This window comes from Nematolebias whitei, chromosome 15, assembly GCF_014905685.2.
Source record: "Nematolebias whitei isolate Nwh7 chromosome 15, NemWhi1, whole genome shotgun sequence".
In the NCBI taxonomy this organism is placed as follows: domain Eukaryota; kingdom Metazoa; phylum Chordata; class Actinopteri; order Cyprinodontiformes; family Rivulidae; genus Nematolebias; species Nematolebias whitei.
Window position 1 is genome coordinate 25,014,828 of NC_056512.1, and position 13,747 is coordinate 25,028,574.

Here is a 13,747-nt window from a genome sequence, read left to right on the forward strand (position 1 = left end):
ATATTTTTTTTTCTCTTTAATTTTACTCTCATTGATTGTTTTTGTTGTTGTTAAGCACTTTAATAACAGGTTCTGTTTTAAATGTGATCTATAAATAAAGTTGACTTGACTTGCGTGAGGGTCCAGTTGTAGCCTAGTTGAGGGTCCTGCTCTGGAAGAAATGAGACGTATACACCTTTCGGACACAACATTTTGTTCACATTAAAATAATGACGTTTTGCACAATGACATATGTACTGTAGCTTGTGATACAGTGAAGGTGAAACATTTCAGCAAAAAAAAAAAAAAAAGAAACTGTCCAGATGACCTGACTGAAAATTGTTGGATTGTATACCTGGATTATTGAGCATGGACTTTTTTGGTGTTGAACCAGTTTGACATGACTGTCGACGAGAAAGAGGGCCGGCACCACAGGAGGGTGCCTGCCAAAGACACCATCTTAGCACCAACATAACTAGTTTGTTCCACTTTGGAGTAAGCTGTTTCGGGGAAGAATCAGTTTTGTGTTGTGTGCTTCTTTGACTAATGAAGCCTTCTGGATGGAAGGTGAAACGTTTCAGCAAAAAAAAAGAAACTGTCTAGATGACCTGACTGAAAAATTGTTGGATCAATTCAGTTCAATTCTTTTCAATTTATTTATATAATGCCAAGTCACAACAGAAGTAATATCAGGGCACTGAACAAATAGTGAATAGTGGCCCCATACTGAAAGATTGTTTTGCATGCATTAAGTGTATAACAGATTATAAAGGCAGAAATGAACAATGCTCTAGAGACCGATCACTGCCTGATGCCCTCAACAAGTTCTACGCATGCTTTGAAGACCTGAACAGACCACCCAGCACCAGACTCACCTCTCCACTGGAAGAAGTGCTTCTCAGCATGACCTCAGCTGAAGTGAGAAGTACTTTCAGGAGGATTAATCCTCACAAAGCAACTGGCCCATACGACATCCCCGGGAAGGTGCTGAAAGATTGTCCTGACTAGCTCTGCCAGGTGCTGACCGACATCTTTAACTCCTCACTCACCCTAGCAACAGTTCTCACCTGCCTGAAGAATGCAGTCATCATCCCAGTTCCAAAGAGCTCTATAGTGACTGGTCTGAATGACTATTGGCCACTAGACCTCGCCCCGATAGTCGCTAAATGCTTCGAAAAACTGGTCATGACTCACATCAGAACAACCATCAACATTAACAAGGACCCTCACTAGTACGCATACCGTGAGAATCAATCAACAGAAAACCTCATCTCCTCTGTGGTCCACACTGCTGTCACCCACCTGGAGCAGAAGGACTCCTACGTCATATGCTCTTTGTGAACTTCCCATCTGCCTTCAATACCATGATCCCCCCAAACCCTGAAGGACAAACTACTCACACTAGGACTAAGCCCCTCCATTTGCAACTGGATCCTAGTCTTCTTAACAAACAGACCACAGTCTGTGACGATCTACAACTTCTCCTCCTCCACCATAACCCTCAGCACTGGCTCCCCTCAGGGAGTGTGCTGAGCCCTCTCTTGTTTACTCTGCTCACGTATGATTGTGCAGCTACCCATCCAGGCTGTCACATTGTAAAGTTTGCAGATGACACAGCGGTGGTGGGATGCATCACAAACAACGATGAGTCCAGCAACAGGCAGGAGGTGGAACACCTGGAGAGCTGGTGCAAGGAGAATAACCAAAGGAGATGGTCATGGACTTCAGAAGGGAACCCCCCCCCACCCCCACCCCCCCCACACACACACAGTGATAGTAATGTGCTGTTTTCTCCTTCTCAGCCACCTGATAAGTTTGCCAGAGTCTTCTCAAACAAGAGTCTCTGTCTAAGGCTTCATCCAACTTCTCCCACATTTGAGCTTTTGCCTCAGTTACAGCCAGGACTTCAAATAGAATCTGCCACAACCCGTCAGCTGCATCTTGAGTCGTACAAGCCACCATGGCCTGATATGATTCTTTTTTCAGCTTGATGGCCTCTCCCACCTGGGGGTGTTCACCACTGTGTTCAAGGATGGCTGCCTTGAGAGGCACCGACAACCTTGCTGCCACAGTTTAAGGCAGTGTGGCAGACAAGGCAGACAACATTGACAAAAATCCAATTGTGTGCTTTTGTATTTTACATAATTTAAACATACAACACGCAAGATAAACATAAAAATATAAAACTGTTAATTACTGTCAGCATCTATAGTTTGTAACTTTAAGTTAAATTGCTTTTGTGTTTTTCAGTGCATCTGATGCTGTGTCAACCAGTGCAGAAGACAAAAGTGAGTTTGAATCAAGTATACAGTGTAGCCTTAAATACAATGCAATACTAACACACAAGTATCCAAAATGTGAGGAGTGTGTATAAAAATGGTATTTTGACCAAATTAATCCTCTAATGTGTTTGCTTTCGTTTACAAAAGCTACTTGGGTAGACAACAACAGGGCTGAGCTCATCCAAAGCATCTCTGCAGTGATGCCCATAGCTGACCTGATGCTTGAGAGGCACGTAATCCATAAAGAGATGTACAACAATATAAGAGCTGCCAGGACAAGCCAAGATCAAATGAGGGAGGTCTACAGTGCTCTTACTTCTACAAAAGCAAAATTTGCTTTCTACAACATCCTTAGAGAAATTCAGCCTGATATCCAGACATGTATGTAAAGTTTATATATATATATATATATATATATATATATATATATATTTACATTTTATTAGTTTGTTTGACATTTTAATGTAGAAAACAGCTTTTGAAGAATGATCATATGTATCTGTATTTTATTTGCTAAAGCCAAAGTTGCAAATCACAAAGCACTGTTAGAGCTGCAGTTCATTATTTGCCATATCCAATAAAACTGTTTAAAATTTAATGTTCAGTTTAAATTTACATGCATTGTTTAAATGTTGATATGATAATTCAATTTTTATTTTTACTGTGACTTTTATATTTCTGTTTCTGCAGCTGAAACTATCTCTACAAATGCCATTAAAAAGTACAAAGAGTATCTAAGAGAAAAATGCACATTAGATGTTGAAGGCCCTGAAAACGCCCGTATGGAATCAAAAACATTGGATCAAATTTACACAGAGCTTCACATTGTACAAGGAGAGAGTGAGCATGTTAATAAACAGCATGAGATTTGGGAGATTGAAGATAAGCTCAGGACTCAAACAGCAGAGGGCATTAAAATACATTGCAATGATATATTTAAAAGTAATCCAGAAGATGTGCCATCTAGGTGTGACAGAACAAAAGGGAGATCTATCAGGATGGTCATGACAAAGGGCATTGCTGGTATTGGAAAAACTGTTTCTGTGAAGAAGTTTATCCTCGACTGGTTAGATGGGAAAGCCAATCAAGACCTGGATTTTATTTTCATGTTTCCTTTCAGGGAGCTTAATTTGGTCAAAGATGAAGATTTAAGCCTTGAGACACTTGTAAAAGAGTTTTATGTAGATTTTAAGGACGTAGCAGTTGCTAAAATGTTAGCTAATTGCAAAATTCTGTTCATTTTTGATGGCCTTGATGAAAGCCAACTTGAACTGAAATTCAAAACAACAAAAAGGTTGACAGACCCTACAAAGGCATCATCAGTGGATACTCTGGTGATTAACCTCATCCGGGAACATCTTCTTCCTTCTACACTTGTCTGGATAACTTCAAGACCTGCAGCAATTCAGCGCGTCCCTAAACAATACGTCTATCTATGGACAGAGGTCAGAGGTTTCAATGATCCACAAAAATTAGAGTACTTCAGGAAAAGAGTTGAAGACAAAGCGATAGCTGAAAAAATTATTACCAGTATTACAATGTCACGGAGCCTATTCATTATGTGTCACATACCAATTTTCTGTTGGATAGCCTCGAAAGTTCTGGAGCATTTGCTTTTAAAGATAGGAAACGGTCAAGAAGAAAACATAAAGACACCCACAACACTTGTTGAAATGTACACACACTTCTTTTGCATTCAGATGGAGGTAGCAACTGAAAAATATGACAACGAGACTTATTCGGAAATTGCAGAGATCTTTGAGTCAAATAAGGAGTTCATCTTCAAATTAGGTAGAATGGCGTTTGAAAAACTGGAAAGAGGTGAAATTGTATTCACTAATGATGATCTGAAAAAATATGGCCTTGACATAGAGAAAGCTGGAGTGTACTGTGGATTGTGTACATCAATATTCAAAGAGGAGAGTGTTTTTCACTCAAAGAAACTTTATTGCTTTGTGCATTTGACAGTTCAAGAATATTTTGCGGCCCTGTTTGTTTACAAGAGTTTTGCAAGTAAAACTATTGATTCTCAAAACCTCAAGGCCTTTTTGCTGAAAGGATCTGAGGATGAGCTCAAAGCCATCTTGGATGCAGATCCAATTGATCTACCTTTGGATGAGCTAATTGAAATTACAATAGCTAATTCCGCTCTGAGAAAGACTGGAGAGTTGGACATGTTTCTCAGGTTCCTCATTGGCATGTCTTTGAAGTCAACACAAGAACTGCTTCAAGGATTAATTCAGCAAACAGAAGAACACTCTGAAGTTGTTGAGAAAATAAGGACAAGTCTAACAGACATGGATTTATTAGATTGCTCAGCTGATAGATGTCTGAACCTTGTTCACTGTTTGACCGAATTGAAAGACAGTTCCTTATATGAGAGTGTGAGTCAGTTTGTGAATTCCAATCAAAGTCCAGAAACACAACTCTCTCCTGTTCAATGCTCAGCTTTGGCCGACCTAATTCTAATTTCCAAAACACCTATTGAAGAATTCAACCTGAAGAAATACAGACCAACAAGAAAAGGTGTTTTCAGGCTTGTCCCAGCTGTGAGGAACAGCAGAAAAGCAAGGTGAGTTTGCCTTTCAATACTGGTTGCATTTGCATTGTTAAACCAAACAGTAATTACTTACTGGTAGTTCATTAAAATAAAAGAAGACTTTTATATACTATCTGACTAACAATCCTACTACATTTAGCTAAACAAACATATACTGGTAAAATGAAAAGTAAATGGAAGAAATTATATTGAAAAACAAAACAAAACCAGCTACATTATAAAGTGATATAAAATACTAAAAACAGAAACATGTCTGCATTGATTTTTGCCATGAACTTAGCAGATGTTTAAAGTCCCTTAGAGAGGTCAAGGTTGAGAGCTTATTGAATCAAGTGTTACTTTTGTAGGTACAACTAGATGTTTAACAGCTTGTTTAAATTCACCAGAATGCAGGAAATGGCATCTACTTTATACAAAATTTTCTGGGGGAGGACCCCCAGACCCCCCCCCCCCCCCCACAAGTGTGTGTCCCCCTCTCCACATTACAAATGCTTCTGACATCGATGGCCACCACGTTGCTAAGCAAGTACACATATGGGGGACAAAGTGCACTCATTTTTACTCAGTCTTGGTGGTTTGCGTTAATTGGGTGGTGATGACCTGGGATGGTATCAAATTCCCGGCTTGGATTATAAATGTTATTTTCCACTGCTGACAGAAATTAGTTGTGATTGTATATTCTAAATAAACAAATTATAACAATAATAGTCTGAAATTTTGAGAACTACAGACTTGAAGGGGCACTTTTTAATAGGGAAAAGGATGAATAAGGGGTCTGGGCTAAAGCCCCCAATATTTCAAGACCCTAAAAACGCCCCTGCTGTACAGCATTTTAATAGGTGGTTAAATTATGGCTAAACTTTTGTATGCCTTCAAAACAGTTTCTTATTTTTGAAGCATTGTGTCTTGTGCTTCTTGCAGAATCTCGGGTTTTGATTTTGAGTCTTCTATAAGTGAAACAATCTCTTCAGCTTTGTGGATGCCACACTCTGTGCTAACTGAACTACACTTGATAAATTGTATCTTCTTTGATAAAGGTACAGAAATCTTGATTGATGGACTGAAAAACTCTCAGTGTAAATTAGAGGCTCTCAGGTGAGTGAGACTTTTATTTTGGCTATTGTATTTGTCTTTTTTTTTTTTTTACACTAAAACTATGTACGGAAAACATTTTAAAAGGCTGATAAATTTGCACAGATGCCGTCAGCTTGATTTGAATAGTCATTTCTATACTTAAATGTTTTTGCAACAAAGACTTACAAATGTAATAGGTTTAGTCCAAAAAAGTTCAATCTGGTCCTCTGGACATTCAAAAAAACAAAAAACAACACAAAGCAAAAAAATACAGAAACATTTCGTCTCTCATCCGAGAGACTTCCTCAGTCTGAGGTGCTGTATTCAGCTCAGTCTCTTAAATAGCACCTTCTCAGAGTGGATCAACCAGTTTGTTTTGGTTGTCAGCAGCAAACTGGTTGATCCACTCTGAGAAGGTGCTATTTAAGAGACTGAGCTGAAAACAGCACCTCAGACTGAGGAAGTCTCTTGGATGAGAGACAAAACGTTTCTATATTTTTTTGCTTTGTGTTGTTTTTTGTTTTTTTGAATGTCCAGAGGACCAGATTGAACTTTTTTGGATTTTTCTACCTGGATTATTGAGCATGCATCAGGGTAATAGGTTTAGGTTTGCTGTTTTGGATTTAGAGGAAATAAATAAACAATACCAGTGCCTACCACTATTCATATTATCCCATAGTGTCAGTTTATTGAAACTCGTTTGAGTTTTTTTTTTTTTTTTTTACTGAGAACTAAAAGATTTGGTGATGTCTAAAAACATTTTAAAGAGTGATTTAAGAGAGGGTAGCACAGTGGCTCAGTTGGTAGAGCTGTTTCCTCTCAAAGAGAAGGTCGCTGGATCAAATTCTGGCCGGGGACCTTTCTGGGAGGAATTTGCATGTTCTCTCCGTGCATGCGTGGGTTTTTTCCGGTTACTCCGGTTTCCTTCCACTGACCAAAAACATGCATGTTAGGCTGATTGGTAACTAAATTGTCCCTAGGAGTAAGTGAGAGTGTGAATGGTTGTTTGTCTCGTTTGTCTATGTGTCCCTGTGATGGACTGGAGATCTGTCCAGGGTGTGCCCCGCCTCTTGCACAGAGACTGCTGGATATGGGCACCAGTGACCCCCGTGACCTGGAAAGGAAGAAATGGGTAAAGATAATAGATGGATGAATGGATTTAAGAGGTTTATCCCATAAACTAAGTTTAAGTTATATTTAAAAAAATGCATGGTATAAATTCTACTGTGCTACTATTAGAAGTTTTCAACCAAGAATACATTTTTACTAGTGCTCACTTGGGCAGGACGGTGGCGCAACTGGTAGAGCTGCTACCTCTCAGCGAGCAGGTCCCTGGTTCAAACCCCGGTCCAGGGGCCTTTCTGGGTGGAGTTTGCATGTTCTCTCCGTGCATGCGTGGGTTTTCTCCGGGTACTCCGGTTTCCTCCCACAGACCAAAAACATGCATGTTAGGCTGATTGGTAACTCTAAATTGTCCCTAGGTGTGAGTGAGAGAGTGAATGGTTGTTTGTCTCGTTTGTTTCTATGTGTCCCTGTGATGGACTTGCGACCCGTCCATGGTGTCCCCCGCCCCTCGCACAGGGATTGCTGGACATGGGCACCAGCGACCCCCGTGACCCAAAATGGAACAAACGGGTAAAGATAATGGATGGATGGATGGATAGTGCTCACTAAAGTTAACTAAAGTAAAATGTTGATGTAAGACAAAATTCAACACATCATAAAAACAAATGGTAGACGGACTATAGATACAGTGCCTTGCGAAAGTATTCGGCCCCTTGAACTTTTCAACCTTTTGCCACATTTCAGACTTCAAACATAAAGATATAAAATTTTAATTATTTTGGAAGAATCAACAACAAGTGGGACACAATCGTGAAGTGGAATGAAATTTATTGGATGTGTCAAACTTTTTTAACAAATAAAAAACTGAAAAGTGGGGCGTGCAATATTATTCGGCCCCCTTGCATTAATACTTTGTAGCGCCGCCTTTTGCTGCAGTTCCAGCTGCAAGTCTCTTGGGGTTTGTCTCTGTCAGTTTTGAACATGGAGACACTGAAATTCTTGCCCATTCTTCCTGCAAAACAGCTCGAGCTCAGTGAGGTTGGATGGAGAGCGTTTGTGAACAGCAGTCTTCAGCTCTTTCCACAGATTCTTGATTGGATTCAGGTCTGGACTTTGACTTGGCCATTCCAACACCTGGATATGTTTATTTGTGAACCATTCCATTGTAGATTTGGCTTTATGTTTTGGATCATTGTCTTGTTGGAAGATAAATCTCCGTCCCAGTCTCAGGTCTCTTGCAGACTCAAACAGGTTTTCTTCCAGAATGGTTCTGTATTTGGCCCCATCCATCTTCCCATCAATTCTGACCATCTTCCCTGTCCCTGCTATGAAAAGCAGGCCCAAACCATGATGTTGCCACCATCATGCTTGGCAGTGGGGATGGTGCGTTCAGGGTGATGAGCTGTGTTGCTTTTATGCCAAACATATCGTTTTGCATTGTGGCCGAACAGTTTGATTTTGGTTTCATCTGACCAGAGCACCTTCTTCCACATGTTTGGTGTGTCTCCCAGGTGCTTGTGACAAACTTTAAACAACACTTTTTATGGATATCTTTGAGAAATGGCTTTCTTCTTGCCACTCTTCCATAAAGGCCAGATTTGTGCAGTGTACGACTGATTGTTGTCCTATGGACAGACTCTCCCACCTCAGCTGTAGATCTCTGCAGTTCATCCAGAGTGATCATGGGCCTCTTGGCTGCATCTCTGATCAGTCTTCTTCTTGTTCGAGATGAAAGTTTAGAGGGACGGCCGGGTCTTGGTAGATTTGCAGTGGTCTGATACTCCTTCCATTTCAATATGATTGCTTGCACAGTGCTCCTTGAGATGTTTAAAGCTTGAGAAATCTTTTTGTACCCAAATCTGGCTTTAAACTTCTCCACAACAGTATCTCGGACCTGCCTGGTGTGTTCCTTGGTCTTCATGATGCTCTCTGCGCTTTGAACAGAACCCTGAGACTATCACAGAGCAGGTGCATTTATACGGAGACTTGATTACACACAGGTGGATTCTATTTATCATCATCAGTCATTTGGGACAACATTGGATCATTCATAGATCCTCACTGAACTTCTGGAGTGAGTTTGCTGCACTGAAAGTAAAGGGGCCGAATAATATTGCACGCCCCACTTTTCAGTTTTTTATTTGTTAAAAAAGTTTGACACATCCAATAAATTTCATTCTACTTCACGATTGTGTCCCACTTGTTGTTGATTCTTCACAAAAAATTAAAATTTTATATCTTTATGTTTGAAGCCTGAAATGTGGCAAAAGGTTGAACAGTTCAAGGGGGCCAAATACTTTCACACGGCACTGTATATATCACCTTTCTAGCCAACCAGGGTATCCAAAGAGCTTTGCAACACAATCTGTGCCCCCATTTACCCATCCACATACACACACACATTCATACAGCACTCTACTAGATCTCTGCAAAGCTAAACTCAATGAATCATTCTGTACAGACTACCGGTAATAAGTGCTTTAGGTCACATTCATACACCAATAGGGCACATATCAAAGACACTGAGGGGTTCAATGTCTTGTCCAGTGATACTTGAACATGTGATTAACCACTGCCTCTTGTTAGAGGACAATTGCTCTAAACACTGAACCACATCACACTGCACCCCCACCCTGCTCAAAAAATAAATGTGAATATCTATAATAATGTGACTGTGAAATAATTTCTAGTGTTTGTCTTATGTGTTTACAGTCTCTCGGGAGACAATTCTTCAGGAGTAATGCAAGAAAATATTGCATCTGCTATTAAATCCATTCTCCCAAATCTAAAAGAGCTGGAACTGAGTGGTGACGTTTTGATGGAATCACCATTGTTGTCTGTGATTTCTGTAGGGCTAAGCAGCCATAAACTGGAGAAGCTCAGGTCAGTCCAAGAGTGAACTGCTGCTAAATTATTCTGCTTTTGGAGGATTAGGGCCATGGTTAAAAATAAAAGAAGAAATATTTAGAATTCTGACATTTTTCTTGAAATTCTAAAAAATGAAAATACTTTGATTCTGTTCCATATGTCTCAGCTCTCTGTTGTATATAATTTATAGGGGTGCACTGATTGCAGTTTTCTGGCCAATCACCTCTCTCTAAAAAGTCTGACCTGCTGATTCTGATTTTGGCCGATACCGATTTTGTTTTATAAGCGACACTGTCAGGTGTTATTAGGTCACAATGCACCTTCAATTTCCCAATCTTATTTTATTGAAAAAAACATACCCTTGAACAATATCCTAGAAACAATACAAACTTGTTTTAACTGGCCACGATTTAGTGCTCTGAAATATAAATTAAGTTTAGACAATTGTTAAAACTACCAAAAAAAAAAAAAAAAAAAAAATTGGTAAAATTGGTTTCTCATTTAAGTATCGGCTGATCTCCACTCTCCCAAAATTAAGGAAATCAGGGCGGATAAATCAGCCAGCCGATTTATCGGCGCACCCCTAATAATGTAAACAACCATAAGGGACTGAAAGTTTTAGGTTTTAATTACAACACTGGTGGAATGATCTGTGTCATTTATTTGTGTCATTATTTGTGTATGAAGCTCAGTTTAACTTCACTCTCTCTCTCTCCACAATAAGGCTAAACCAAAACGGTGGCATTAGCGATATCTGCAAGGAGATTGTGACAACAGTCACGTCTAACTCATCTAATCTGCGAGAGCTTGAACTGAGTTTCACCAAGTTTAAAGACTCTGAAATGGAGATCCTCTCAGCTGCACTGATGAACACAAACTGTACACTGGAGGCACTGAGGTAATGCAGCAATTACACAACAAGCATTGTTTTAGTTTTTATAAGTATGCGTATTAAATTAAAAAGAGGACAATAGAAATCACAATACAGACTGTGTCTGTTTGCTTGTGTGTCTATAAACCACACTAACAAAGCTGCAAAGCTATTTTCTTTGTGTTTTTAATCTTTCTAACTGATCAATTGCTAGCATAGCAGTTTTCTTTTTAAACTAAGATCCTCATATGATGATAAATGATTGCGTTGTAGCCATTTTGGTCAAGGCTCGTAAAGGATGTTGTATACAGTCTTATGTGAGAGACAAAAATAAAGAAAGATGACTGTAGCTGTGTGATAGGAGCAAGCCTGTAACAACTTAAAGATAAACAGTCTGTAGCCATTTTATGGAACAGTTTTGCAAAATCCCTTTTGTAATAGACAATGGCAATAGTAACGCTTTTAGAACAGATCTTGTATGTGTTGTGGATTTTCTGAAATAATGCTAGACTCAAGAATTGAAGAAGTCAGTAATTATTTGTGAAGATTTATTAAACGCTTTAGCAAATGTTACAACCCTTGGAATAAGTCTAGAAGGTGCAAGGTGTAACACAAACATTGTAAACTAACATAAAGCTAATAACTCGAAAACAACCCAACTTGGCATTATAATAATTTAATCAAGTAAGAGTTTTGGGCGTTACAGACAGGAGGGGAAGCCATGAATGTCAGGGTCTCCAAGACCAAAACACCAAACAAAAAAATGTCCCGTATGGCTAGAAAACAAAATCACCGCTTATCTAACAAAACTACAACTACAATTGCTAGGCTCCTTGGCTGGCCACAAAACAGGAGAAAAGTTAGTTAAAAATAAAATGGCAGAGCACCTCTACCAAACTTCCCATCTAAACAAAATGTTTCTTAAATAGAATTGTTCACAGAAGTGAACATAAATCAACTCAAGAGTTGCTAAACTGCTTTGTACAGAGTTCAAAGTCAACCACACTACAATGCTCAGAATCAAGTGGAAATGCCCAAGGAGAAAGGGGGGGGGGGGTGTAGCACTGGATCACTGAAGCTTTTACGCAGTCCACTGATGAGGAGGAAGTGGTTCCAGGTGTGCAGCATGGTGTGGCAGCAGGCCTGTAAACAAGCAGAGGAGAAAGGTTGTTGTCCTCTAGTAAGAGAACCCCTAGAAATTAGTGGATGTAACAGCAAGTTACACATTTTACAGAGTCTGCAGAAGTTGTGACAAAAGGAAGCACAAAGAAAGCAGGCAGTTTATATCTGTATTCATTTGTTTGCTCGTGATTTGTGCAGATTTAAACCCATGAGTCAACCAGCTTCAAGAAAGTGCTTGTTCAAAACCTCTTCATCTACAAGTATTCAGTATTCTTTGCAATCATATCATTTTTCATCCACACACCATCAGTTAGCAATCAGTGTATTTGTTGCAGGTGGCTCTCAAATACTAACACCAAATGTTATCAAAGTATCTTTAAAATAGTCTTAATTATATCTTTTTGTGTTAGTTAAGGTTTAGCTGTGGTAGCCATATTGTTTAGGAATTAATTGTACATACTGTATACATCAAGTTATTACTTTCTGAGACTTTCAATAAAATCTTTGTCTAGTTCATGAGATATTTTTTAACTGAAACAAAGAAACGGATAATGTTCCCCCCTTTTTTGCACCTTCACCTTTGGCTTGATTAGTCCATATGTGAATAACCAAAAAGACATCTTGATGAGGGGATTGTTTGTGGCCATTTCTTCAGTCAATAATATGAACAGTGTAATTTAAAGATTTATGGAGCACCAAATGACATAACGGTACTTATTTTGTAAGCATTTAGTATTTAGTTAGTATATTTAGTACTTATTTGGTATTTCATGGGTCCGAGGTGGTGTAGCGGTAGGGCAGCCAACTTGGGACCAGAAAGTCACAGTTTAACTCCCAGCCATTCCCACATGCCATGGTGTCCCTGAGCAAGACGACTAATCCCTAACTGCTCCCCAGGTGCTTACATAGCTGCCCACTGCTCCATCTGGGTATATCCCAGTAGTGGGGTTAAATGCAGATAAACAATTTTGCCATTGTATGGGAACATACAATGGTGACAACTCATAGCACTTACCTACTTAAAGACTTGATAATTTGAAGAAAATAATATCAAATAAATGTGCTGCAATTTTATTTGATCAGATTTATTTGTTATTCAGCCTTAGTCACAACAAGCTGACTGCAAAAGGTTGTGAGACCCTTGCCTCAGCACTCCTCTCCAGACCTTCATCTTTAAGAAAGCTGGACCTGAGCTACAATGATCTGTGTGATGCTGGAGTGACGGAGCTTTGCAATGTGCTGAGGACTCCATTCTGCACTTTGAGAACACTTGGGTTTGTATAAAAATAACAGATTTATATGTTGGAGGCTGAAACATTATTTATTTACATGAGTTCCATCAGATGTATTAGCAAGTATAAATGTGTGATGTTTCATTTCTCCAGGTTGTCATTTTGTAAAGTGACAGTCGATGGATGTTCTTCTCTGGCATTAGCTCTGACATCTGCTCACTGCGTCCTCAAAGAGCTGGACCTCAGCTTTAATTACCTGACAAATGAAGGAGTCAAGCTGCTGACTGAACAACAGAGGGCTCCACACTGCAGTCTGCAATGCCTCAAGTGTGTTTAACAGTTAACGGAGGACTGTTAAAGGAATATTTCACTAAATTTACTATTATGTTTTCTAAACTGCTTACTGTATGTGATTGTGATTTTTCTGTTTCTGCTGCTCATTTCTTAGTGTGGACCACAATGAAGAATGCTGGGTTAACTTGAAGCTGCTACAAGAGTGTAAGATTATAACTTTCTATTGTTTAATTGTAAACTATCTGACCTGTGGTATGATGCACACAGGTCTTGTAAGATATTTTTCAAACGCCATCCATCCATCCATCCATCCATCCATCCATCCATCCATCCATCCATCCATCCATCCATCCATCCATCCATCCATCCATCCATCCATCCATCCATCCATCCATCCATC

The 13,747-nt window shown here is 39.4% G+C and overlaps 1 protein-coding gene across 1 annotated transcript in view; it reads left to right on the forward strand.

Annotated features, from left to right (window-relative positions):
* The window catches only part of LOC119421115 (NLR family CARD domain-containing protein 3-like), a 24,315-nt gene that overhangs the window by 5,567 nt on the left and 5,001 nt on the right, over positions 1–13,747 (forward strand). The window contains exons 2-10 of the mRNA XM_037688510.1: positions 2,230–2,267; positions 2,409–2,642; positions 2,952–4,833; positions 5,743–5,916; positions 9,673–9,843; positions 10,553–10,726; positions 12,922–13,095; positions 13,207–13,380; positions 13,502–13,551. Of these exons, the coding sequence (XP_037544438.1) occupies positions 2,230–2,267; positions 2,409–2,642; positions 2,952–4,833; positions 5,743–5,916; positions 9,673–9,843; positions 10,553–10,726; positions 12,922–13,095; positions 13,207–13,380; positions 13,502–13,551 (3,071 nt within the window). The remainder of the gene's footprint in view (positions 1–2,229; positions 2,268–2,408; positions 2,643–2,951; positions 4,834–5,742; positions 5,917–9,672; positions 9,844–10,552; positions 10,727–12,921; positions 13,096–13,206; positions 13,381–13,501; positions 13,552–13,747) is intronic.